General features: G+C 43.6%; 1 protein-coding gene across 1 annotated transcript; it reads right to left on the bottom strand.

Annotated features, from left to right (window-relative positions):
• Nucleotides 1-775: 775 nt before the first annotated feature.
• Bnc1 (basonuclin 1) lies at nt 776-27,088 on the bottom strand. Its single transcript, XM_005077843.4, has 5 exons — nt 26,983-27,088; nt 12,302-12,401; nt 11,132-11,367; nt 7,176-9,028; nt 776-2,982 (listed from the first exon to the last, which is right to left on the bottom strand). Exons 1-5 carry the CDS (start codon nt 27,076-27,078, stop codon nt 2,298-2,300), a joined length of 2,970 nt encoding a protein of 989 aa, XP_005077900.2. The 5' UTR covers nt 27,079-27,088; the 3' UTR covers nt 776-2,297.
• Between the last annotated feature and the right edge of the window lie 243 nt (nt 27,089-27,331).

Genomic DNA, 27,331 nt, shown 5'->3' with positions numbered 1-27,331 from the left:
CTGGAGGCAGGGTTGAGCTTGTGCTACATGATCTAATGTACAGCTGGTCAAGATCACTGTAGCTGCTGTAGAGTGTAAGAATATAAACAAAAGATCACTCAGGATGCCACTGTTGCCACTCAGGAAAGATGAAATGGCTTCGTATGGGACTAGTATAAATGCTAATAGTTTCCCACCAATGACATCTTTTACTCAGTAAAATATGAAGGGCATCAAATATGGGGAGGGAGGCTGGATGGACAGATGGATTCAAGTTCTTTATGGACTGCCACTTGCTGCTTTTCAGGAGTTAGTACTTACCAGGAAACTCAACAGTCTGCAAACCGGGACTACGTAGTTCTCATCTTTACCATCTAATGGACTTGTAGCTTCCTGCACTGATAGAGAGTGGCCAGATACTTTAATTATGCCAGCTTGACTGGGACACTGGATTCATGAGGCTGGGCAGAAATTGAAGAAATTAAGTTACATCAAGAAAAGGCTTTAATGTTTCATTATGTCCTGTTTTAGCCATTGGCTAGGGCTTATCTTGGACAGCACTGTATTTATGAAACATCACAGCATCTATTTTTCTTAAAGATCAATACTCAGCTCCTCCTCCTAACAAATGACCCACTTCATCTCTTTGACCTTTTTATTGCTATCTATTTTGGTGTTGCAATGTCTTGTCATCTGTGGGCTTTCAGCACTCTCAAATTCAGTGTCTCTGAGTCTGTATGTAGGAGAAAATCCACTGGTGAAAAGACAGACATAAACAGAACCATTGTTACAAATATTTGCCTAAACAAAAGGTATGCCATATATTTTTATTAAATCATAGAAAACACTGCATACAAATTTTTCCATTTTGGGGAAACTAGAGTGTTAAACATCTCAGTAACAAAAAAACCTGAAAGATGCATCTCTCCTTAAGCAGAGACAACTTTTAAGTAATTTTTTTTAAAGTTGAAATAATTACTAACAAGATTTTGGCTTTTCTATCTTTAAGCCAGGGGGATAATATCTCTTATAACCATCAATTTCCTTTAAGGATTTTTAAATTAAGTCAACATGAGTCAAACAGTTAACTTCAACTCTGAATACAAAACCCACTTCTTTTAAAGCTGTGTAGCCCTTTAGAATATTGTAAACGCTGAATTCCAAGAGATGGTTCTTATTTCACAGGGCTGATTACACATCCTTTCTATAGTGGCAAACATGTTTAACAGTGTGGAATAGATCTTGGAATAAGTTAAATATTAAGACACAGAACATGGCAGTAAGGTCCCTACTTTTCTTTCTACCAAATGCATTTCAAAATTCATCCTAACCTCATACATTTACCAGTGGGCAGAGAGTGAGGGATCCATTGGCACTGGAAAAACAACAGCCATCAGAGCCATGCTCTCTAAACAGCTTGGTGGACACATCCAAGTGCGTTAATCGGAATGACACTCACACTCATTCCCCAGCGGCCAACTGTCTGCAGTCCACCACCCGAAGACAGGCTGTGCTTCTCAAGTGTAACCTGTCACTTGTTCCGATTCCAAACAGATTCAGAGGTGACACGGACATGTCTGCACTCATACCAAATAGTTACGTACTATAAACACAAGTTAAATATTACCAAAATAACTTTAAATTAAACTGAAGTTCACTATTCTTAAGTGCACAAAATATTTTCCCTCTAGCTTCTTAAATGCACGTTACAGATCAAGGAGAACTGATGTATTAGGAGCCAACCAGCTTCCTCGGAGAACTCCCTGGCATCACATCCAAGATTGTGAGGGAAGAATCGACTCCCAATGGAGGGATGGTTTCTGAATGTCATTTCCCTAAACTCTTGTCTGAGTTCTGGATTAATCCAAAAAGGGGGGAGGGGCTGAAAATGACATCTTTGGAACTGGTTGTCATGCCCACGGTGACAGTGCTGTATTCAAGGAGACTTCTTCCCTGATAAATACTGCAGGCCTTATGTGAAGCTGTGCCTAGTTCCTGATCCCCACTCCCTTCAGTTGGTCTGTAGACCAGGAGGTCTCCTAGGGAACATGTAAACAAATCTGGGGGAAACTGCCTTTCTGTGTTTTCCTTGTGTCAGTGGAAAACCTCATGGGCTAAGAAAAATAACAACAGGAAGGGCTACCCCAATGTCAACTTCTCACAGGCTTGCCTTGTGCTTTTCTGGCTGTAGAAGACTGTACAGTAAAGTCACATTTGCCTGGCTTATGAGAAAGGGTACTCAACAGTCCAACTACCTTATTCTTTGGATTATTTTATTCCTGAAGTCATGGCAAACACCTATCAGACTCGTTGGCTTGTTACTGGAGGTGGTTTGGAGATGAGGCCAGGCTCTTGTGCAGGTTGGGATTCTGACTGTGTCTGTTTCTACTGCGAACAGATGAAAACATTGTGTTGCAGCCTGGCACTTTGCACTTATGGAGCTGGCGGAGGTGCACCGTTTTGTAATGGGCTCTGAAAGTCCCTTTGTTACTGTATATCTTTTGGCAGAGATGACAGGTTATGGGCAGCCCAGAGGGCAGACTAGCAAGGCTCTGGTCGGCCTTCTCCATCAGAACACAGATGGGGTACTCATCTTCCCCAGAGACAAGACTCTGCCCTTCACAGTTGCCATCGCTGTCCTCCAGAAGGGTAGTGCCTTCCTCGCTCACCCCATCAGAGTCCCAGGAGGAGTGACTGCTGCTCTCTGACTTCATACTTGAGGTAGTGCTCAAATCCAGGATGGTGCCCTCGCTAGGGGGACCGGAGTTGTAACTCTCCAGACTGGCACTGTGAACTTGAGATATTGGGTAAACCAGACCGCCCATGCCACTTGTTCCCTTGAAGATGACAGATGTCTGCGACGCTTGTGGTGTGAAAGCCACTTCCTGATAGGCCTCCTTGGCCACATCTTGCAGAAGGTAAGTGGCACGGAAATGGTCCTCACTAGTCTCCAGAGCTTCTTCATTCAATACTTTTTGGTGGAGGCTTAGGTTTGAGCTGTGTCTACAAGAGTGAAAAGACAGGGTTATTATTCTGAGAAGAAAACACTCAGCAGATGCTAGGAAGAACTTGTGGGTGGTGAGGGCGACAGTCAGGGTTAGCCTCCTGTGAGCTGTGCTATGTGGTCAGCAGACACTAGACCTCCACTGTGGCTACTCATCAGAAGCCAGCATTCCCCAGGAAAGCCAACAGTCTGGAACTTAATTTCCACCACCTGATTAACATGTAACTTCCTTCATCTCATCCAAAGAGGAGGTCGAGACGATTTCAATCAGGCCAATTTAATGGGGACACTAGATTCAGAGGAGCCCAGGAAAGCATCAGTCACAGATGAAAAGAAACTAAGCAGAATACTTTATTTCAATGAAATGATGAAAGACTACCATCTTCAAACCACACCATTTAATATGGCATTCACACTTGACACACCGCCACTATCATATGTAGAAAAGATAGTATTGGGGGTATACTGAATTCAATTAAACATGTTTTTAAACCTTACGTTCCCTGGTTCCTTTTGCCCTTTTGATATGATTAGTAGACCATTAAAGATTCCTATCGTGGCTTCACATCATCTTTCTATTGGATAGTGCTGGTCCTGAGCAGGAGTTCATGTTTCACTCCAGCGTGTGTGTGTGTGTGTGTGTGTGTGTGTGTGTGTGTGTGTGTGTGTGTGTGTGTGTGTGTCTAGTGTAGTGTAGCGTAGGTCCTATCTGCTGTGTTTCACGATGAACCAGACAGGAGTTTTGCAAATGCAGCAGTGTGAGCACACCACCAATCTTGCACCCAATGATTTACTCCTAACAGGCAGATGATGAGCATCTATTATGACACATGCCATTTACCCCCATGTTATCATGGATGCAACTTGTAAAATCAATGTTGCTCTTGCTTAGGGATCCCCTGGTAACTTCTGACAAGAAAAAAATCCCTTACACCAAAGGTTACAATCTTACAGGTGGCAGGAGAATGATCCCAAACAAGAAAAGTGTCTCCACCAATTTAGGTCAGAATTATGCCAAAGTCAAGAAAACACTCTCTGAACAAGTTAAGAATTATATTTTCTATCCTAAATCTCTCAAGGTATGTGTATAAGGAAGTCTTAATTGTATTTCATAAAATGTGTAGATTTTGTTATGTAGTTTCTTTTACCCCTTTATACGTGTTTTGTGGACATTAGAATTATACTCCGAGATCACCCACTTTGCAAGCAGCTCTTCTCAGCTACAGGTCTGCCCTGTGATTATGTTAATGTTCCGCACTGAAACGGCTGGCTTGTGTCGGCAGAAAACCAGACAGCAGATGGACATATTAATTCTGCTGCATTCAAGCGGTTGAAAAAAATCAGACACATACTGCAACCTGGAACCTGAAGGCACTACTACAATGTAAGCCTCTGGGTCTCATATCCAGCTCCTGGCTACCCAGTGCACACTAACAGTGGTATCTTCCTTCCTCGGGCCTCAGAGGGTTAGGCATTCCTAAGGTGCAGCCTCCTATGACCAGGAAATACTATGAATACAAAGACTCTCTGGACTAGGCTTTCTTCTCCAAGGACTGTTATGTGAATCTGTGCCCCCTGCCTCATCTTCCCATTGCCTTCCAACTCCCACTGCAGCCCCTCCCTCTTGCTTGTATTTAGTTGAGATAAGTGGCTCTCAAAGAGAACAAGCCTAGTCTCCAACATCCTTCCAGCAGCTCCCAAAGCAAGAGTTCATAACCAGCATTATTAATTCAGGGGCGCTTCCAGAACATATATAATGTGATACTGCAACAGACTGAATGCAGAAGCAGATGTGAGAAGCTAGCCATTTGCTGCTAAACCAAGTATTAGAGGTTTGTAAAAATAAAGCTATTTCTCTCACTATATTTATTTTGGAAAAATAGAAGTCACTTCCCATTAATGTGTAATACTAACATTTAATGTGTGTATTGTTGTTTTAAAGAGGTAAGTCTTTTTTTTTCTTCCAGTTTTACTTCCTAATACAGTAAACATGAGTGCTACAACCTTAACAGAGAAAAGCACTTGCAGGTCCTTAGCTGAGTTACAAAAAAAAATGTTACACGACTAATACATCTAATACTTGCTGGCTTGGTCATACCCCTTCATCCAGGTGGCCTTTGTTAAAAGATCAAGGAGTCTAGCGGAACATCCTAGTATGTGTCATTATAGCCTGCATTTCACTGCAGCAATCTTTATGGCCATCTGTAATTCCTTTTCACTGTCTGTCTTCTCTACTAGACTGACAACTTTTGTGAGCAAGGATTGTGTTTCCTGGTACCTAACACAGAAGACTTGCTGATTAAATAAACATTTAAGATTCTCTGTCTGTCTGTCTGTCTTTTCTATCTGTCATTCTCTTTAATCCCAGGAGCTGCTGCTCTCAGGATCTGTGGCTCAAAGAGGGTAGGATAGTTGCTTTAACAAACAACATAATGCAGTTCTCAACTTTGACTTAGCTGAAGTGATGAGCCTGGACCTGGTCGTGTCCTCAAAGTCCTACTTAAAATGATGTTTTTAAAACTGTAGTTTCTTTTTTAGATAAATGTTCAAATATCTAGACCATTGGAATAAAATGTGAAATAAAGTGTTAAAACATTTAGAATACAAGATGGAATCCTATTATAGTGGAGACTTTATATACATATAGTTCATAACATAAGAAAACATTGGCAGCTGGGCATTGGTGGCGCACGCCTTTAATCCCAGTATTCGGGAGGCAGAGGCAGGACGATCTCTGTAAGTTCGAGACCAGCCTGGTCTACCGAGCAAGTTTCAGGACAGGCTCCAAAGCAATACAAAGAAACCCTGTCTGGAAAAACAAACAAAAACAAAAAATAAAACATTGGCTGTATGGAAATTAAGCATCATATGAAAAACCTGTCAATCTAGTATGTGTTATAGTTTAGTAGATCCTGTAGAATGCACCGGTCTCATAAACGGCAAAGATAACCTAACTGATATGACTACCTCTTTTTATAACAACAGCTTATTCATAAGCAAACCCTCCTCTTCTTGGAGGATGAAGGAGAAGGACTGGTTCATTAATTAGGAGTACCCTAGTGGTTTGGTTTAAACATCCTAGCAACAGAAGGCAGGAATTTTAACTAATATCTCCTGTGCTTCCTTCTCTTTATTAAAGACAATGAGAGTGTTCTTATGAGCCCTAGCCAGGAATGTGTGTGGGAGTCTTTACATTTTCACCCTCTTAACAAATTAGGCATTACAATTTGGACTAAGTTAGTGGTGGTGCTAACCTGCTTCAAGCCAAGCTTGTTTGAACAAATGTAAGTTTTCACACCCTCTGAGCCATTTATCACATTGCATTTCATCAGACAACCGACCTTTTCATTAAACTTCTTAGATCACTTTGGCTGTGCTGGGAGGAGAGTGACCCACACCATGATTAGTGTCCCAAGTGCACACACACAAGAGCACAGTGATGTACTCCAGGGAGACAAGCCCTGTGAGACAAGTGTGTGTGTATTATGAAAACCCAGCAACTTTCAAATGTATATAGGAGCCCCTGAAAGGAGCTGCCAGACACCTTTACTCTCTGATAGGTTAACATCTTTAAAAGCCTCTAATCAAAGTTACTTTTTCTGCACACGCTGCTGGATGACTGGAAGCCAGAGACTAGGTTTCATGCGATGGACTTCTTCATTTATTGAGATGAAGATCAGGCTAGTTCTGAGAGCATAATTATGTGACACTTTAAAAAGTCCTTCCTCCATACCCTTTACACAATCCTCCAACGTGAGAACCAGCTCACCATTCCTTGTCCCACACCCTTGGGGGTAGATGTGTTTCTCAATTTGGGATCTCTCAGCCTTTACAAAGGTAGGATGATATTATGTGCTGAAATCTATCACAGTATCTATTAATAAATTAATACGAATACAGTCACTAGTAATTCAGTAATACCAGACCTACATAAACCCTTCAAGAAGGTAACAGTAGGAATCTACCAAAAAAAAATCACCATGTCTTTCCAGGTCAAGTTTTGTGGCTAAATGCTTTCAGAGTTTTGTGACTGAAAATTCATGAATTTCCCACACCCACCTTCTAGGTTTCACCCCTGGCCTACAACAGCGAATTCTAGGGTTAGGGCCCCGAAGTCTGTTTTTCTGACATTTCAGGCCACTCTGATGTTTGCTAAGATTTGAACTGCTGTCTTAAAAGAGAGACACCTTACCTGTCTCTGCTCCTACGGGATGGGAAGGCAGCACCGCACCCTTCCACTGTGCACGTGTGTGTCTCTTTGGCATGTGTGTTCTTATGATGTGTCTTCATCCCGCAGGCGTTTTTAAAGGTCTTCTTGCAGATGTCACACTGAAAGCGATTTTCCTCCTTTTGCCTCACTAGTGCATGGTCACCCAGGTGTTCCAGTTCTTTGGACTCCTCCAGAAAAGGAAAAGTCATCCCCCTGTTGGACAAAGCACTGAAGAGTCCCCCAGCCAGTAGGCGCTGCTGCAAATCCATGTAGTCAGGAAAAGGGATCTGGGCACCCAGTCCAGGTGTGAAATGGCGCTCATGGTCACCCTCCTCCACCTCTCTCGGCATTACTGATGTCAAGGCTAACTTCTGCTCGTCCTCCGTCTGTGTGTGCGTGGTTTGCTCAAGGGCTCTGATAGCTCCATGAGACTCAATCACAGATTCAAGATGGCAGGGTCTTTCTCCTTGTGGGAAAGGCTTCTCCGGGCTCAACTGTGTATGCTGCTCCTCGGGTACTTGGTCTGACTGAGGACTGCTGTCCCCTGGCTCATCTTCACTGACTACCTGCAGGGGCATGTCATCATCTGAGCTGAGGCTGTGCCTCTTCTCGTCAGCAATCTCCACAGCCTCCTTCTCTATTTTGATAGGCATGCTGGACTTGCGGGATTTCTTCTTGGGAAGAGCATCGAATGGCATGTCTGTGGGGACCAGCTGCTCTGGGATTGAGGAGGACAACAGAGGGAGAGAAGGCAGCACACCGGGTGTGTTTGCCAGCTCTGCGGGAGTAGCCGGACTGCGGTAGAAAGGAAGGACCGGCTGGACAGTCCGTAGGTTAGGGAAAAGCACGCCGTTCTGCCCAACGCTCGAGAAAGCTGGCTGACCTTTGGAGTCCTCCACTGAACCGGTGTAGCTTGGGAGGGGCCCACAGTCTGGAGACATCGCTGTGAAACTCGGGCGCTTGTATGTCTCAGAGCTCGCCAGGTTCAGGCTGTTCCTGAGATCTTTGTCCCGGTTGTTTCTGTTCATTGGCATGTGCAGGCGAGGGTTGGGGTTGGCGCTGTGTCGGTTCCTGCTCCTCAGGGAGCTGAACACCATGTTACACCCTTCAATAGTGCACTTATGCTTGATCTTCAGGTGGACGGCATTGTAGTGGATCTTCAGGGTGCCTTTGTCGTAGAATGTCTTCTCACACGCAGTGCAGAACACCCGGCCCTTCTTAGCACTAATGCTGTTCCTCTCAGGCTTGACTTTGGCCTCAGGGGACAGCTGTGTCCTTTCAAGCTTAGTAGCAATGCTGTAGGAGCTGGAGTCACTTAAGTGTGCACTGTCTTCTTTTGGGGTGACAACATCTGGACACTTTAGACACTGTTCTTTTTCAACCTGAAATGGTGTGGATGTTAAGAAGCTGCTGTCAGAGAAGGGCCCGTGAAGCTCCTGTCTGGGGTCCTGGCTTTGGTCCTGACCCTGCTCCAGCATGTACTGCTCAGGCAGTGACCCTATCAGAGCAGGGGGCAGAGGGTTGAAGAACTGGAAAGGCAACATGAAAGTCATGTTGCTTATAAGGTTCTCGAAGGGGTGCATGCTGCTGGGGCTCCCTTTGTCCACTGGAGCGGGGAGGCCAGTGCTCCTATGGCTGCAGCTCTCTATGAAAGCCCTGATGTCTACATTGGCTGTGGAGGGGGGTATGATGATAGACTGCTCTTCTTTCTCTTGAATTGCCATCAGCTCAACTATGGACTTGGTCTCTCCAAACCGAAGGAACTGCTGCAGGGTGGCCACTTCTTCCTCGCTGGTCATGATGCTCCAGTGATCCAGCACCTTCCCCGAGGCATCCTAAATACAAACCAGAATGTAAAAGAATGTCCACTCACTGCTTCTCCTTCTGCTCCCCACGGAGCTGCCATCTGAAGGAGCCGCCACCAGACTGCAGTTTGGTGCCTGCCAGAAAAACATTTCCTGCGGCTCAACACAGGACTTGCAGAGCTCAATCCCTGCCCACCTCACTCTCCTGGGCCAGAAACTACTCATACATAAGCTGCACAAGTGTAAACAGTGGCCCTACCATTAGCCTAGAAGTGTGAAATAAAGGGAAATTTGGAAATTATTTTCCATCTTATTTCAAACCAGTCTGTTGTCATACATGATTTTTGTCATATCTGAGGCACATTGATTTTCCTCACTAAAATAAAGATATGTATCATCTGAACAATGGAAGTATCTTCATGGAAAGGCTACATATGGGACAGTGAAGTCTGGGTGTAGATCAAGTATTCACTTGCTGCAAACTTAATAATCTCCTAAACACCTACCGTCAAAACCAAATGAGCACGTATTGATCTGCTGCCCATGTTCATAAAGCAGAGCTGTAATTATGCTGGAGTGTTGGAGACCTTTCAAACTCTAGCAAGGCCTGACTTTTCCCAAAACTACAATAAATATTTTATCACAGAACATGTATCTGATGGCCTACTGAGATTTTTCACAGTGCACGTGAGAGTTTTGAAGATGAGGAGGAATGTTACATCATAAATATTTCATGCACCAGAGGTTCAAGGTAATTGATTCCATATTTTTAATCCTAACACTAGAAAGCAAGATTATTAAGATCATTAAATATTGATCTATGTCGTAATGTAAGACCATAATGCTACTCTACGTATGGCCATTTCCAGGCAGTGGAGGGCCCTGCACCAGAGGTGTGCACACAGGATTCCAGGGAAAGGTTACAAGCTGTAGAACTGAGAAGGAACGTGCTCATTTCTGGGTCTGCTCATTACTGTGGAATAACTTTCAGTGAGAGCATAAAGCACTTAGAGCCTCTGGAGTTTCAATTTAGAAAACAAGGGTAAATGGGTGAGGTGCTGCACACGTCTAATCCCAGTACTCAAGAGGCAGAGGCAGGTGGATCTCTCAGTTCAAGGCCAGTCTGGTCTACACAAAGAATTCTAGGCCAACTAGGGCTATGCAACAAGACCCTATCTAAAAATAAAAGAAAGAATGAAAAAGGGAAAACAGGGATATGTCTATTCATCATGAAAGTACTAGGAGAGCATGTCCATTAATAAACAGGTATATCAGCAGTATTTATTTTAATGATACACTCTACCTAAGGCTATTTTTAATATTAGACTTAAAAATACATGTATCTCCCATTTCACTGAAAAAAATGATTTTAACCAAGGTCTATTGATAGTCCTAGTGTAGTGGCAAGAAACAATGCTCTAGTATTTCAGAAAACATGTTATTTGCTCATAAAACACTTTGATTGCCTCTGAAGGTGGAACATGAGCCTTATACCCATGGTATGACCTAGGAAAAGAGGCTAAATTACTCTGAAAGGAGACGAGGGCTAGAAGGCCAGAACATTAAAGAAGAAACTATGGGAAGAAGCTAAAAGAGAATTCTGGAGGTGTTGTGCTGAGAAGAGGAAGTGGAGGAAGAAGCTGTGGAGGCGGGAGAGGGGGAGAGAGAATGGGTTAGGATACGGCTGCAACCATGTCACACGTGGGCTGAGGAAGGACACCCAGCAGCAGAGTGGGAGAGCCTTTCCCGGACAGCAAAGGAGCCTCAGCGTGTGAGCTGCTGGCTATGTAGCGCTGGCGTGTAAGATCCTTCTCTCTCCTCCAGCTCTCAGTAAAACCTGACACACAGAACATCTTGAGTCCAAGGGTAGTCTGGACATGATATATGTAATGGAGGCAGATCCCAAAATGAACCAAATGGTTTTCTGTGGGAGCAAACTTAGTGAAACATACTCCCACAGCCTGGAGTTTCACAGAGATCTTGAGGAAAGGACAGCTATCCTCATAGAATATGAATTGGGGGCTTAAGTCATTAGGAAAAAGTTCAAAGGGAAGGACAGCTACCAATGAGTGATGGGCACTGGGTTACACCAGTTACATGGGCACTCTAGAGAAACAGGCAAGGTCACTGTACCTGTAACACATATCCACGGATATAATCCTGAAGGGTCCAGTCCAAGGCATGGAGGATCTGCAGAACCTCATCTTGCTTCAGCACACTAAAGAGCCGGTCCAGCAGGATTTTCAGGCGTACAGGGATGGCCTGGGTTCCATAGAGCATGAGGCTGCTAATATCGAACACCACATTGGATTGGACAATTTCCACTTGACTTGTTGGATATACTGGGGGAATCCTCAGCTTACTCAGAGCTGAAAATCAAGTGTGAGACATTTGGAGAAGCTCTAATTTTAGGAGAAACATTGCACAGAAAGTCATCGGGGGCTACTCTTAGTTGTCTGTCTGCTCCAACAGGAAAAAATAAATAAACAAGAACTCATAAAGGACCAATCTCCTTAACAGCTTATTGGGATTTGTGTTCTTCACAGAAACTTCTTAAATAAAAACAACAGATTCAGGATTTTTCTCTCTTTCTTGTGACATTCCTGAGAAGGAAAAAATCTTCACAAACAGGAATGGGTGAGGAAGAGGGGGGCACGAAAGCAGCAAGAGCAGAGCCAAGAGAAGAATACTTAGGAGTCAGAGGGTGGAGGTGAAGATGGCGTGGGATCAACTATCTGGGTTCAGGCCCTGACCTGCTGTGCGGAAGGGGGCTTTAGAAATGAAGTCACCTAATCCAGTCTGCTCAGCACAAGAGTCACCAGCTGCTGGGGGCTATTTACACGTAATCAAAGTTAAGGAAAGTTAGGAAAGCCACCTCCAGGAGCCCTTGCCACACTCCTAGCATTCGGCAGTTGCAAGTGGCCCCTGACTGTCACAGTCAGCAAGTGCAGAAGCAGGGTGCCCCGCAATGAACTTCATCTAAGTCATGAATAAGGGCTATACTTGTATCAGGAATGTATTTCAATAAAAAAAACATTAGGAGCTAATTATTCCCATGTTATTTATCACTGCCGCATAACAGCACTGAAGTATTAGTTTTGACATATTTAGAGTGGAGTAAGTAAGATAGAATAAGAGTTAAAATGTGAACTGATAACTTGTATAGCCTGTTACCTGGAACACACTAGAAACTTACTATTTAGCTTAGGAGTCAGCTGCCCCCTTTGGCATGAAATCAGTTCCTTTATAAATTTAAGTTATTAGAAAGGCCACTACAGGATGAGAGAGGAGAAATCAAGTTACCATGAGCCACCCATCCGTGCCTGCACTGTTCGCACTGTCGGTGGTTTATCTTCCCGGGTTTGAAACTTTGGCAACTGCAGTTCAGAGTACAGCTGATAGCCTACAAGAGAGAATACATGTATGCACACAATGTAAGAGCTATGTGCAGAATATGTCGCATTTATTAAACAAAATTCCCTCATTCATAAGATTCACTCAGCAATGTGTGCCTTGTGTCAGACCAAAGGTGCATATTGTACCTTGGGAAAGAGGAGCAGTAAGCCCAGCATTGGGAGACCATGAACATAAACATAGATAATTTGCATATGATAATAGGGAGAACATATAAGGACTTCTCAGAAAAGATTATGGTTTGAAACCTTGTTGTTATGAAGGTCACAGAAAAATACAAAGTTGATTTTCACCAAATTTCTAAGCAGCTATTATGGACAATGTATCAAGAGAGGTTTAGAACAAATGAAAGAATAATCTGAAGCAACCCATGTGTGGAATCCGTTACCCTCAGAGACCCTTAAGATATGGTAGAGGCTGAAAATATTAAATAGATTTGAGAACATGCAATGGCTGATTATACTATGTGACTGTCAAGAGACAGATTTAGGTTGGGCAAGCCCTGCACTGATGCCTCAGCTGTACGCTATGGAGCATGTCTTGTATGTGTATGTGTGTGTGCAAGTACATGTGCAGTGTGCAAAAGTACAGTGGAAATAGAAAATAGAGATGCGCGTGTCCAACAAAGTCTTAGTATTAAGATCAACGAGACACAAATGCAAAGTTTTTTGTGTGTGTGCATTTGTACATGTGGTGTTGTATTGTGTATTTGTGTATGCATGCATGTGTGGGTCCAAACATGTGTGCATGGGTAGCCAGGTCCAGGTGTCTTTCTCAGTTAATCTCTGCCTTGTTACTTGAGTCAGGGTCTCACAGCAAACTGGAAGCTCACCAATTCATTAAGACTGGCTGAGCAGTGAGCTCTAGAGATTCTTCTGTCTCCATCCCACCCCACCCGCTTTTGCAGGGTGCAGCAGCTCTGAACTCAGTGCTCATGCTTGTAGGGCAAGCACTCTACCAACTCATCCTGTCAGCGTTTCTCAGCAAAACCCCTTAAAGGAGCTCAGGCAATGAGGTTCCAACTCAGATGGGTTTTTGTTAGTGGCGGTGGTAGTTGTTTTCCTTTTTTTCTTTCTTGTTTTTGGAGGGGGCGATAATGTATGCTTCTGGGTGAAATTTGTATAGTTCAAGAGAGCTTTGAAACTGGGGAGAATGTATGTTCAGAGAAGGAATAATAAAGTCTGCCAGTCAAGGGACTATTAGGCACAGCATAGAGGACAAAGAAGGGAGAATTTGGCCAAGGATTTGGGAAATTCACTCCAAGGAGTGTGCAACCAGCATCCTTATAAACAAAATAAACCAGGGGCTGGAGAGATGACTCTGTGGTTAAGAGCAGTGGTAGCTCTTCCTGAAGACCAGGGTTCAATTCCCAGCACCCACATGGCAGCTCACAACTGTCTGAATTTCCAGTTCCAGGGGATCTGACCCTCACACAGACATGAAGGCTAAACACCAATACACATAAAAGAAAAATAAATAAATCATTAAAAACTTAAAAAATAAACAAAATAAACCAACCAAACAGCCAAACAAAACAAAATAAAAGTAATAAAAACAAAGAATCCAGCTGCTCGTGGTACTGGAAAAGGCACAGCTACTTTGGAACAGTCTGGCACCTTCCTTTAAAGTCAAACATAGAGCATGACCAAGAAATTCTACTCCTTGGTATATAGCCAAGAGGTTTAAAAAAAAACATGTCTATCCCAAAATCATCTACATGATTGTTTATAGCATTATCCACAACAGTGAAAGAGGAAACACCAAAAATAACCACCAACAGATGGATAAGCAAGATGTGGTCTAACTATACAATGGAGTATTTGTGTTCTCACAAAGGGACGGAGAATGAGTATCTGCTACAATCGGGTGAAGAAGTCAGGCACAGATAGTCACGCAGTCATATGTCCTACTTATATGAAAAGTTAGGGAGGAGGCCAATTCCTAGAGGCAGAAAGTGGATTAGTGACCATGGGGAATGGAGTAGGGATGAGAAGACTGGGTGTGGGAAGTGGCTACCCTGCTCTGTTGTGTGTTCATTTATTGAGCTTGCAAATACTGCCCCTTTCACAAACTAAAAATTTGTGACAATCCTGTTGTCTATTAGCAACATTTTCCCAACAGCTCAGAGTTACCTGTATCTTTAAAGCAAAAAACTATATTTCAATTAAGGTATCCATACTTTAAAAACAACTGGTATTTCACATTTAACAGACAACATTGTAGTATAAACTTTTATAAGGAAATTTTTTTAAAGTATGACTTGCTTTATTTTGTAGAATTAAGCACAATCTCATCAAGATAGGTAGTAACTCTGCTTAACTTGCTGAGGAACTGTCAAGTTATTTTCAGAAGCAGTTGGATTGTTCTACATTCCCATAGTAACATATGAGGGATTTACCAACACTTGGTATTATTTTGTTATTGTTTCAAGACAGGGTCTTATGCAGCCCAGACTGGTCTCAAATCTACTAAATAGCCAAGGATGACCTTGAATTCCTGCTCCATCTGCTAAATGCTGGGATTACAGGCCCATGTCACCTCATCTGATTTTTTTTTAATAGCCATCCCCCTGATTCTTGTGGATGTGAGTGAGATCTCATTTGTGGTTTTATTCGTGTTTCCCTGATTACTGATGGTTTAGCATCCTTTCTGTTTACTGATTGTGTGTGTATCTTTGAACACCTATTGTGTATCTTTGAACATCTATCTGTGAGATCCTCTGACTTTTTAAATTGGGTTGTCTTTTTGGTATTGTGTTCTATGAGTTCTTCATTTCCAGGCTCAAGTCTGTTACCAGATATATTATTTCAAGTGTGTTCTCCCATCTTTTCTCTTTTTTAGTGGCACTTTTTGAAGCACAGAAGTTTCAGATTTTGAGCAAGTTTTTTTTAAAGCTGATAAAATGTCCTAAAATTAGATAGTGGTGATGATCATACAGTTCTGTGCATGAATACACTAAAAGTCAGTGAACTCATACCATATAAGGATTTGTGGTTTGTGAAACATACCACAACCAAATGTTATTTAGAAATTGGTGGCTGCCTCCTACTGTTTCTTTGACTAGCAGGGACATTGAGCAGAGCAGCAACCAGGAGTTTTCAGGTGAAAGAACAGCTGCTCACAGGAGGGGGGGGGGTGCTGAAGACAGCAACAGCGTCACCTAATCCGCTCCAGAGGCTAGCCCCAAATGGGAAACAGAGTTTGGGTCTTTTTGTTTTTAATTTTGGTAAAGTCATATACAAAGAACCTTATGCAGTTACAGATCAATTCTACTTAATAAAACATTCTAACATTATAAATTATTTCACCTTTTAAAAGTTTCTGCTTGTGTGTGCACATGCAAATACAGTAAACCCATTGACCTATGCATATATACAGCTATGCCTTACTCAAGATTAGTAGCCCTAAAGGAAAAATTAAGGATAAAAGTAAATGCTGATTTAATTTACATTGCATAGCCTGGAAACAAGGATTTACAAATTTGGGGGCACATCTGCTATGTTGCCCAGCATCTCAAACTTGGCTGCAACCCTATGAACAGCCACTTACAAACAAACTAATCATTTGTTTATGGCTAAATGCTAACAGAGCTCTAAGTTATATAACGCTGAAGTGATTCACAATCTGGATTTAATAAACACTGCTTAAAAAGAAAATATTTTAAAAGGAAGAACATTTCTTTTACCTACATTCACTGAGATGTCATTTGCCTTTTAGAAAAGGTATGGCTAGGCACACACCTTTAATTCCAGAACTCAGTAGCAAGAGCAAGCAGGCCTCTATGAATCTGAGGCTAGGCTGGAGTACATTAGTGAGTCCAGACTAACTAAGGTTACACAGAGAGAACCTGTCTCAGAAAAAGTGGTTATAGAAATCTACAAGTGAACTTACATTTAATTTATTTTGAAGACTAAACCTGCTTTAAGAGAAAGAGATGCCCTTGAGTGCCTGCTTGTTCCAATCCCCAAAGGCTTTGCTCATGAGACTGAGGCTCAGGCAAAGTCCCTGGAAATACTGTGAGTCTCTCTCACCTTCAGTAGAATGAAACCACAAGGAGCAATTCCCAGAATACTTCACAGCCTGAGACTGGAGCTTATTCTCCCCATCTCTCATCACCTCACTCACATTTTCCAGCTTGGTACTGCTGACACTTTAGGTGCACAGATCTTTGTGGCTATCCTAGGTATTAGTCAATGACAGCAGCCCTGGCCTCTGCCCTGCCGCCATATGTCAGCTAAAGTCTTCTAGACATTTCCAAATGCCCCTAAGACCTCTCTTATGTGTAACTGAGACCATTGACCGAATCTGACCGTTCAAGTGAACAGCTTCTATTTGGGGGACATAACTTTAAACAGTTATATCTATATAAATGTTGATTTATAATAAACAATCATGTGGTTGCACGTGAAGTTATTTGAATAAGCCTTAATAATGCTTGTTAAGTATCTATGGGAACAAATGTCAGAAGAATTACTTATAAACTAGAAGAACCTAATTAGACTATTGAATAAAACTTCTAATGTAAAGACCACTAGATTTTCCCACACTCTCAGAATTCCACAATGTCAAATTATAGCACCCTTAGCTAAAGATAAATTAAAACTTCTAAAACAAAATCAAACCAAAAAATTCTAATTATAACCAAAAAATTCTAATTATAAGACAAAAGTCCTCATGTAAAAGGAAAACTTGAAATTCACATGCTTTCCTTGGAGTTCCCAATACTTGCTCCATTCTCCAGAAACATAAGGCAGATGTTTCCAGCAATCCAAACTGACAAGGCATGATTATCACTTCTTAGGCTCTCATCTTAATCAATTTCCAGACTGTTATTAGTAACTTCGATTTGCTACAAATTAGCATTCAAAATACTGGCTTGCTGATTTATAACTAGCATTTGCTCACTCATTCACAACTGGTCTGTGACACATTTGGTCACTTGCTGTCTTGGGGTGGAAATGTATAGCCTGGATTTTAGATACCTTGGTGGATCTATTTAATCTCCCAACACCCCTGTTCTACCTTTAGCATGGGTAGATGCTTCCACAGGCCTTTTGCTGAGGGGCTGAGTACCCATCCTAGGCATACAGTGGGGTAGATGCAGATGTCTGGCACTGGACAGTAGAGGCCTGTGATGGAATCTGAATTTATCCCAGCAATAAAAACCTTTCAAAGCTACTGTCATCTCTAGAATGTGTGTGTGTGTGTGTGTGTAAATATATTTCTCATAGTCTTGAAAAGGGTAAGTATGAGAGTTTATTTGACCTTTGGAGGGTCACATGTGATTTGACAGAGGCAAAAGTTGCACTGTATCTAGCTGGCAACTTTGTTGACTCAAGGTATTTAGTTTGCACTGTCTAGTACACTAGCTGCATGTGGCTATTGGGATCTAATTAACTAGAATAGCATTTAAATTCAGCTGCTTGGTTACACCAGTTGTACTTTAGTGCTCAGGAATCCACTTGTGGCCAGTAGATATCACAATGGATGACAATGGACAATGATGATAGAAAGTATTTCTGTCATTACAGGGAAGTTCTACGGGGCAGTGCTAAGTCCAGCGTTGAGATCAGTTTTTGACATGGTGAGGCTTCTGGTTACTAGGTAATTTCATTTAATACTATCTTTCTGTGAGGAGAGGAATATCTTAGAACACTTAAATTTATGGATGATTTGTAATTTATTAAGGTCACACAGCTAGTTAGCTTTATTAGACATTTATTTTGTGTGAGATAACACACCAAACAACACCCACATGTTAACTGCATTTCCTTTTCACAACTACCTGTTTTATATACCATCCCTATTTTATATACCAAGAAGCTGAATAATTTACAGGCTACCCAGGTGGTCTAAAATCTGAATATTCAGTGAACAGTCTGCCTTAAATATTGGTATGTGGTGCCGACTGCAGAAGCAGTTAATCTCTACAACCTTTAGAGTTGGGCGTTATCATACTATCTGCCAGGTCAAGAGGCTACCATTTCACACGGGAAGAAACCTCATTCACTATCTCTGGAATGTGAGTGAGACATCTTTCTAGAGTCTAGAATCTAGAATGTCAATGGAATAGTCAATGCTGAGGCCCCATCTCTGGAATGTGAGTGAGACATCTTTCTAGAGTCTAGAATCTAGAATGTCAATGGTACAGTGTAGAACAGGACTGCTGAGGTCCCTATCTTCAAGGAGCTTAGAGTTTAGGAGAGGTAGAAAATGAAAAGCTAAGTAAGGATGTTGGAATAAGGCGAGTGTTAAGAGAGCTGAGCAGGACTCTGTGCTAACCATGTATCTGCTGGCACGCAGAGTACAGATAGGAGGAAGTGCGCTCTGGATAGGACCGTCGTTGAGGGCCCCCGGGGAGGATATACAAACTAAATTCCAAGGGATGGGAAGGATGGAGGGGTATTTTAGAAAGCTCAGCAACTGCAAAGGCCATAAGATGTAAGAGACACTGGTGAGCTCGGGGAAGAGAGGGGAGGCCAGTAGAGCTAAGGAGTGAAGTTAATGGCAGGAAATAAGGCAGAGAGGTGACAAAAGCCATTCTGTACAGAGCCTTGTGGGCTAGGCTAAGATTTGGTTCTAACAGTGAGCCTCCTGGGAACAATACAAAACGAATGTGGTCTGTTGTCATAAAGAGACCTCTGGCTATACAGCTGCACTCCTTTCCTCTCACCCCCCCTGAGCTCAGGTGTGGCACCTTCGGCTGTAACATAGGCTGCCAGGGACTCCTGCCATCCTCCGAGGTCGGTTAGCCTGGACAGGCAGATAAGAACTGCATGCAGTCAGACACCCTTCTTGCCACCACGTCCACAGTAAGTTTTCAGGTCCTCTGGCTCTGGTGGTCTGACTTTGCATAGACACAACTACCAAAACATGATAAAAGATAGTGCTCCTAAAAGGATTTCCCACAGTTCATCACTTCAGAAGAAGATAGTTACAACACCCATTGACTAGAGACAAAGTCTCATGCTTGGTAAATTCCCCTACTGTACTGAGAGAAGAAGCGAATGACTGAATGGATACATGGAAGTCCCGTCCCCCCCCCCCCTCCCCCCGTGCAATGATTACAGATATCCGTCTAGTTTCCTCCAGTTTTATTCCTTTGATTGTGCCCAGGCCCACATGCCACGGTGTGTGGGAGTTCGCGCTCTCTCCTTCCACCACTGAGCCATCTTGCTGTCCATGTGTTCCTTTTCCCCTGATATGCAGGGTAAAGGAATTTTAGCTAGGCTTGATGATGCAGGCCTATAATCTCAGTTGCACATGAGACTGAGGCAAAAGGATTACAGACTCAAGGCTTGCCTGTGCTTCAAAGCAAGTGTGAGGCCAGCAGGGATAACTCAGGGAAGTCCTGTCTCAAACTGAAAACTAAACAGAGGCCTAGGGACACGGCTCAGTGGTAGAGTGCTTGCCCAATGTGAGGGGCCTTAGATTCAACTTCTAGTGCTAAAAATAAGAGATGGGGGGATTTTAATTTCCGGTCGTCACTGAACACTGGCTCATGGCAGACAGATGGTGGAGCATTATGGGAAGCCCCTTATGCACGGGCACTGGTCGAACTTCGATTCCTGTCTTCCTCCATCTTGGAACAAAACCATGATGACCTAGAGTCCAGAGGGCATCCTGTGCCCATTAGATAACCTGGAAAGCACATAGCAAGGATGGCTGAGAATAAAGAATGGTGCTTTTTACTAGTAGCCAAATGCACTTCCTAGTTTGCACACTTACACACTGATCTTCCCACTGACTACTGAAAGGGCCACAAAACCAAAAGCAAACAAAAACCCACCTAGGAAATGGCTCACTAGAGGAGATGGCTAAGACTAAGTTTTGGAGTCTGTGGCCCTGTCTTAATGGTGGGATTCCAAGGCTCTGCCAGATCCCTAGTGGCAAAAATCATTAAGTTCTCAACTTGAAACTGCCAAACCACAGTTCACCTAAGCTTTAGGACAGAAAACAACTAGCTTTTCCAGCTTTTATTTTTTAAACAACGACTATAGATAACTGCTATTCAGTTTGTTTGAGTCCTGGAAAATTTCAGTGTACATAAACACTGCTGAGAACGTATTTCAAAGTGGCTAGGACTCCTTCAGTTGTGCTAGAGGGAGGCTACGGTTCCTCTCCACCTTCAGTAGTAGAACTGTCACTCTCCCTCTGGGGCTGCAGAGCTGGCTCTCCGGGCTTAGAAAACCAAACCACCAAAGCTGGTAGCTGTCCTCCCTTTGGAGCCAGCAGCCTCTGGTTCTTTCTTTGTATTCCTAGTTTCCCCTCATTTTCACCAACTGTTCATTTTTCTAAGTTCTCCACTAATTTTCTCATATCTGAAACCCCACAGAGAGGCAACTAGGGTTCTGAAAATACTATTGTCACTTGTCAGATGGGCCATTAGGGCAACTGGGAGGAGAAGGGAAAGGAGGCAGCGAGGTTCTCCTCTGTGAGGCAGATTACCTGGCTGGCAGCCCTGAGCAGAAGCCCATCTGACAGGCACACAGACCAACCAAGTGCTGGTGTCCTAACACATCATCCCATCTATCACCTTACACAGATAAGTTTAACAAAACAACAACAAGGTATTTACTAGTTTTAGAAGCTTCAGCCTCCTGTGATGCAAATATAAGTCACTACCAGGTTCTACTACAGGCAAGGGCACATACCTTTTCTGGGAAAAGTAACACAACTAAGGACAGTTAAAAAATGGTAGTGATGGACTGACTGCTCTTCTGGAGGACCTGGGTTCAAATCCCAGCACCCACATGGCAGCTCGGTGCTGTCTCCACCTCCAGTTTCAGGGGACCTGACACCACCTCACAGTAAACACCAAATGCACATAAAAATAAAATGAAATACGTTACTTTAAAAAAAAGCAGCGAATGTGGTTATCCAAAAGTTAGGTTGCTTCATTCAAGTTGAAAACCCAAGGCTTTGAAATATACTCGAAACAAATGCAAAAGTCACTGACCACCTTTAGAGAACACCAGGAAACAAGAAATTGTTTTGAAAACCAGTAAACAGAGAAAGAGTGAAACAGCTGTTCTTCCTGTACAACCTGTGTTTCAGGGAAACCAAACCATAGATGAGACAACTCCTCTTAAAATGTGAGCCCATTTCACTGTTCCTAATTAAAAAGAAGACAGACAACGATCAGCCCCATTGGGCCCTGAAAATACATCCCACTGCACATCCGGTACTCTTGTCAGAACATCCAAACCCGTAGCTGATCAACATTCTTCACCAACACCGAGTCAGGAAGGTGGGTGACAGAAGGCTATTTAAATGGCTTCACAAGAAACTAATTGTCAGGACTCACACTAGCATTCTGAAGATGGCTGACTTGGCATTTTCAACAAATAACGGCAAGTTAAAAAAAAAAGACTATAAACCTAGAAATTCAGAGACAAACAGTGTATACATTTGGATTCTAATTTGAACAAACCAATGGTATTATAAAGTTTATAAGACAATCTAGGAAATTTGAACATTGCCTGGAAACTTAATGACATTAAGGAGTTATGATAATTAACTATTAATATTTTTTGGTGTTGAGGCTTGAACCTAAGTCCCTGTACATGCTAAGAATATGCTCTATCATTGAGTCACACTTCCAAATTATTTTAAGGTGTTTTATGGCATATTGGCTTTGTTTTTTTAAAGTGGTTGCTTATGTATTTTATAGCTACATATAAAAATATTTTTTTGTTTTTGTTTTCTGAGACAGGGTTTCTCTATATTGTTTTGGAGGCTAATCTGGAACTTGCTCTGTAGCTCAGGCTGGCCTCGAACTCACAGAGATCTACCTCTGCCTCTCGAGTGCTGGGATTAAAGGCGTGCACCACCAATGCCCTGCTACATATTAAAATATTTTTAATGAAATTATATGACAACTAGGATTTCCTTCAAATTAACCTGGGGTTTCTAGTGGTAGGGGGCAGGGAACATAGATGAAGATGGTTAACTGTTGAAGTTCCAAACACATATCACCAAATTTCCTTACACTATTATAATTCTGTTAATTTAAATTTTTCTATAATAAAAAGTGAAAAAGTAAGCTATGTCAAAACACCTATTCCCTCCAAAATTTCAATTTGCAGGAGTCAACAGATGTTGTGCAGAGAGGCCACAGGAGTCTTTCTCCGTGTGAAAGCAAAATCCTGGGTCTTTGTGTTGGGTTCAGAAGCCTGGGCACAAAACACAGGTGTCTGTTTGACCAGTGAAAGCCAATCTTGAAAAGCAATTTAGGTTGTGGCTCAGAGGTGGGATGACTTGAGGGACAGTCAGGGTCTCTCTGTTGTGTTTTCGGAACCATTAGGGTTCCGAACAATGGGAGCCTCTGTTTACCAACATCACAATTGGAGATCACGATTCAGAGAGGGGATCTGGGGAGCCTCAGGAGTAGTTAGTATTTGCAATGCAAAAATGGTATGAAGGAGAACTGACAGAATGTGGCATCTCACTGCAAGTTAGGCATGAATCCAGAAGCCAGAGGCAAGGAGGGCACAGAGATGGCCTGCAGAGAGGGCTCAGGGAGCTGGAGCCCCTTCAAGGGACGGACGCTGGCCTCCATCTACCTGTGAGCAAAAGGTGCACAAGACACCTCTGTAATGTTCTCTTGGTGCTTAGTTCAAAGAGGATAATGGGGAAAATACTTGTTCTTTTGATGTTTGTAAATCAAAGCCCAAATCCTATGCCAAAACAATTTAACATCTGCACTCTTTTTTCTTAAAATTATTAGTTTTGAAAATGTAAAAATAGTAGAAAATATACCAACATCTTAGAAATCAAACTGAGTATTTCTTTCTTAAAAGAGCTTTAAAATACATAGAAATATAAATGATACAGGCATATTTTCCCCCTTATAACCCATATGTAGGAGAATCTTCATAAACCTTTGATAATGAAAGCTAAAAAGATATAGGTTATATGTAACACAGAATCAGCCTTGGAAAGTGGGGAATAAAACAAAAAAACCACTTTAAAATTTTAGTTTAGGCAGTCAGATAAATAGTTGACACAAATTTGTTACTACTAATAATGTAAAAGCCAAATGTGAACATATCTAAATAAAACTGTTTTAGGGATTCAAAGAGAACTAGAAACTGACTTTTTGAAAAGAACTCAATCTCATTTATGCCATCTGAATCCCCAACTTAAAATCCAACACAGTGTATCATGAATTGTTACAGCTGGAGGCAACAGCTCAACCTCAACCGTCAACAATTCGACAGTCAGAGACTACGGAACTATGATGATGCTTCTAGAAGCTGGGAAAGAAGGAAAAATATTTTTTCATGTTTGAGTATACGAAAGGATCACATAATCTGCAGGAGGGGACAACTGAACTAATATAATGAATGGGAAGAAAAGTTAAAAGCCTAATTAGAGTTCACCTGAGGCAACCAATTCCTTCTGTCGAACCCAGGCTTCACATTTTATTTTCCTAACCAGTCTCCTCCTTCACGTTAGTGGAGAGAAGTGGTCATCCCTGCTAAGCTAGAGCCGTTTTATGATTGGTTAGGCTGATTTATAATAAACGGTCCATGTGTGGACAGGAACTGAGACGGCTTCTTTTTTCTTTTTCATCAGTAACTATGCATGTCTGAGGAGGCCCCGGGTTGGACCCTGCAGAAGCAGGGCTGCTTTCTGTTTGACTAAAATGGGCACACATGTCTATGTAGAGAATGGCAGGTGCCACAGTCACATTGTCATCTTGGAAACTCCAAAATGAGGGGGAAAGGACTTCAAAAGGATGACGAGAGAAGCAAAGAGTTTTCTGCTAGAAACCAACTAAAGCAGGAGGAGGATCCCAAAGCTTCCTAGATGTTCCCTCTGTGAAACACCTAGTTATCTTTAACAAGTCTCAGAAAAGTCACCAACAATAAGCAAACACATGAAAGATCTGTAGTGAGATACAATAAGGGAAAGTACAAAGGGCGTGCACTGCTTCCTAAGCCTTGATCTTAGGCAGCAAAGTCAGGTGTCCCGGTTCTGAGAATCTGGGTAGTTACGGTATTTCTAGTTCCTTTCTAAGTGACATCTGCAGAGAGGAAATTCACCCTGGGGTGAAGCACACCACTCCTGCAAGTAATTTACCTTGCAGACCTTCAGGGCAACTCCTTTTAATGGCCACTGTCAGAATAGCTCCCAAAGTCATGTACAGAAGCTCAAAGACATTTCTGGCCCCTCATATAGAACCGTAGCTTAATTTTGCTAACAGACCAAACTTTAAAAAACGTTCCCTCATTTACACTTACTTCTTGGCATTTAGAAGTGGCCAGGGCAGGCTGAACAGACAATGATTTTTTTACGGGGAAACCCAGGTGGCATTTCTCACCATAGCACTGGGTCATCTTTCCAAGTTGATGATCTGAGGTACAAAATGTGGGCATGGGGCTGCAATGCAGGCCTAACCTCTGCAAGGGGAAAGGTGATTAGAAACCAAATCATCCTCTGCATACGCCTTGTGTTTCTAAGGTAGTGGCTTTATGTAGGTTAAGATTTCTTATGTGAATTACAACCCAGACACACAGATCATCGAGTATATCCTAGGAGATACTCATGGGCAGATTACTCAAGCTAGAAGCCATTTTCTCTCTGCCGGACAGAGCTCCATGAAACCCTTACCAGACTGCATGGGTGGAGATGATCGTACAAATTAAATTATACAGCTGTCTGAACACGGTCAGAATCCTCAAAGTACTAGGAGCTCATACAACAAGTGAAGGTTTCATCGCAGTGTCTGATCATTCAACTACAACAGAGCATGTCCTAGTAACTGAGTGAAGACAGTTAACAATTTCTGTAAAATTAAACTTGGCTAATTTACCAGACAATAAATGAAATAATGACTCATTATATTCTTTTTAATGTCTGAAAGTATGCTGAAAAGAATAGTTACCAAAGTTTCTCACAGGAAGAGGGGCTGCTGTCTTTATCTTCTTTTAAAGCAAAACTAAAATCTAGCTCAAACAAGTAACATTCAAAATGTTTTTACGTGATGTGCAAAATTTCACTTTAATGCATACAATTCCAATAAAGGTGTAATCATATGCATCAACGAATTAGGTAAGGGGCAAATGAGAAAGTTGTATGCTTCACTACCCAACATAAGTATTAACACAGAGACACCAATTTGCAAACTCAACCTCTTTGAAATCGGAAAAGATCCCATACTCTAAAACTCTAATAGCATAGTGATGACAACAAGCAAGGAAGGAAAGGGCATGAAAAAAAGATTTGTTTTTTCCATTCACTTATACTGTCACACCAAAATCTTGTTGCTTTAATAAAAAAAATCTACTTTTTAAAAAAGTGTTGATACATCTGTTCTGTGTTTCCATGTACACACACGCGCGCGCGCACACACACACACAGACACACACACACACACACACACAGTCTCTGACAGGGATTCCCAGGACACCAGTGGGGCCTCTTTCAAGCCCCTTAAGTGTTAACAGCAGAGGCCTGGCTGCGACCAGGCGTCTGGCCCTATTTAAATGCCCTCATCTTCAGAGGTCTGCGGTGAGCCTAGCTATAAAACCAGGGGACATTACCGAACCCGGAGTGTCTGATCTTTCCCCGCAACACACACAACTTCACTCATACAATTAAGGCTGCTAGTTGGCATTCCATTTAACTGTCAAACTCGGGCCGGTGGCAGCCTCACAGCCACAAAGAAATGCCTTAAACGAGAAGAACATGTTTCTACACCGCTTTTGAGAAAGTTTGGCTCCGAGCTATGCACTGATTGATATCAGATCTCCCTCACTCGCCTCTCCAATCTTGTCACATCTGGCTGACAAATCCCCAGGAGCTTATCCAAAGTCAGGCGGCCACGGGGTTAAGGGGGTTCTTGGGGGAAGCAGCGCCCCAGGACAGCGCGCACCCCGCAGCGGATTCTGGGGCACGCCCGGCTGGAACCCCTCTACCAGCGGAACAGTCCCTGCGCCTGGCAGTCCCCCAGCCACTAAGAACCTCACCACTGCCTGGCCAGGGTCCCTTCCTGCCACCCGCAGGCAGGCCATCCCCAAAGAGACTGGACCTTGGCTCTGGCTTCCCCACAGGCATCCCGACGTGCTCCTCCAAGTCCCCGCGCCTCTGGAGGACGCGGACACCTCACTGTCCCACGCGCGACAAGCCAGCCAGAACGCCGGCTAACCCTCCTCACGCCTTCAGCCGGGCTCATCTGCAAGTGTTCCCTTTAGACACGTCTAAGCTGACGATTTGCGGCGCTTTGGCCTTGGTCGCTTCTCTTTTTTAAGAAAAGCAAGTATTTGTCCCTCAGGGGACCGGCGCCCCCTCCATGCCCCTCGGGCGTCTCCTCGCCTTTCCTCCAGGAATGACCAAAGGTCACGGCTTGAAATACCAGACAGAGGAACGTTCGTGTGCCAACAGCGTTTGAACAGAGTTCCTGGGGTGTAAGAGAAGCGGGGTGCCGCTCACGGGTCACCTGGTTGTGACTCGGGCACTGGCGGTGGGGACCGCAGTTTGGACCGCCCGTGGTGCGCACAGCCCGGCGAGCAGGTGGCCCTCGTCAGGCGGGCCCCGCGCCCGTCGCCCGCGCCACCGCTTACCTCAGCCATGCTGCGGCCGCTGCGGAGCCGGCCTTCCCGGCGCGCGTCCCCTGCCCGGGCCGCTCCGCGTCCGCCCCGGCTCGGCGACCGCCGCATCCACGCTCCGGCCGTCCGGGCGCCCCTGCGCAGGAGAAGTGGGCGGCTCCCCGCGGCGCCCGGTGGCCGCGCCAGCCCTTGCGCCCCTCGTGCGCCCTCGCGTCGCCCCCGCGCCCCGGGGGGCCGCCCCTCCGCTCGCCCCGCCCCGCCCCGCGCCCCTGCTCCGGCCGCCGGGGGGCTGCTGCGGGCGCCGCTCCGGGGAAAGGTCGCCTTAAGTTGCTGCAGCTGGGGCCAGGCTGCGGCCCCCGCGCAC

Source organism: Mesocricetus auratus, unplaced genomic scaffold (assembly GCF_017639785.1).
Source record: "Mesocricetus auratus isolate SY011 unplaced genomic scaffold, BCM_Maur_2.0 Super-Scaffold_4256, whole genome shotgun sequence".
Lineage (NCBI taxonomy): Eukaryota > Metazoa > Chordata > Mammalia > Rodentia > Cricetidae > Mesocricetus > Mesocricetus auratus.
The sequence above is the reverse complement of the archived record's forward strand: the minus strand, read 5'-3'. Positions and strand labels throughout refer to the sequence as shown.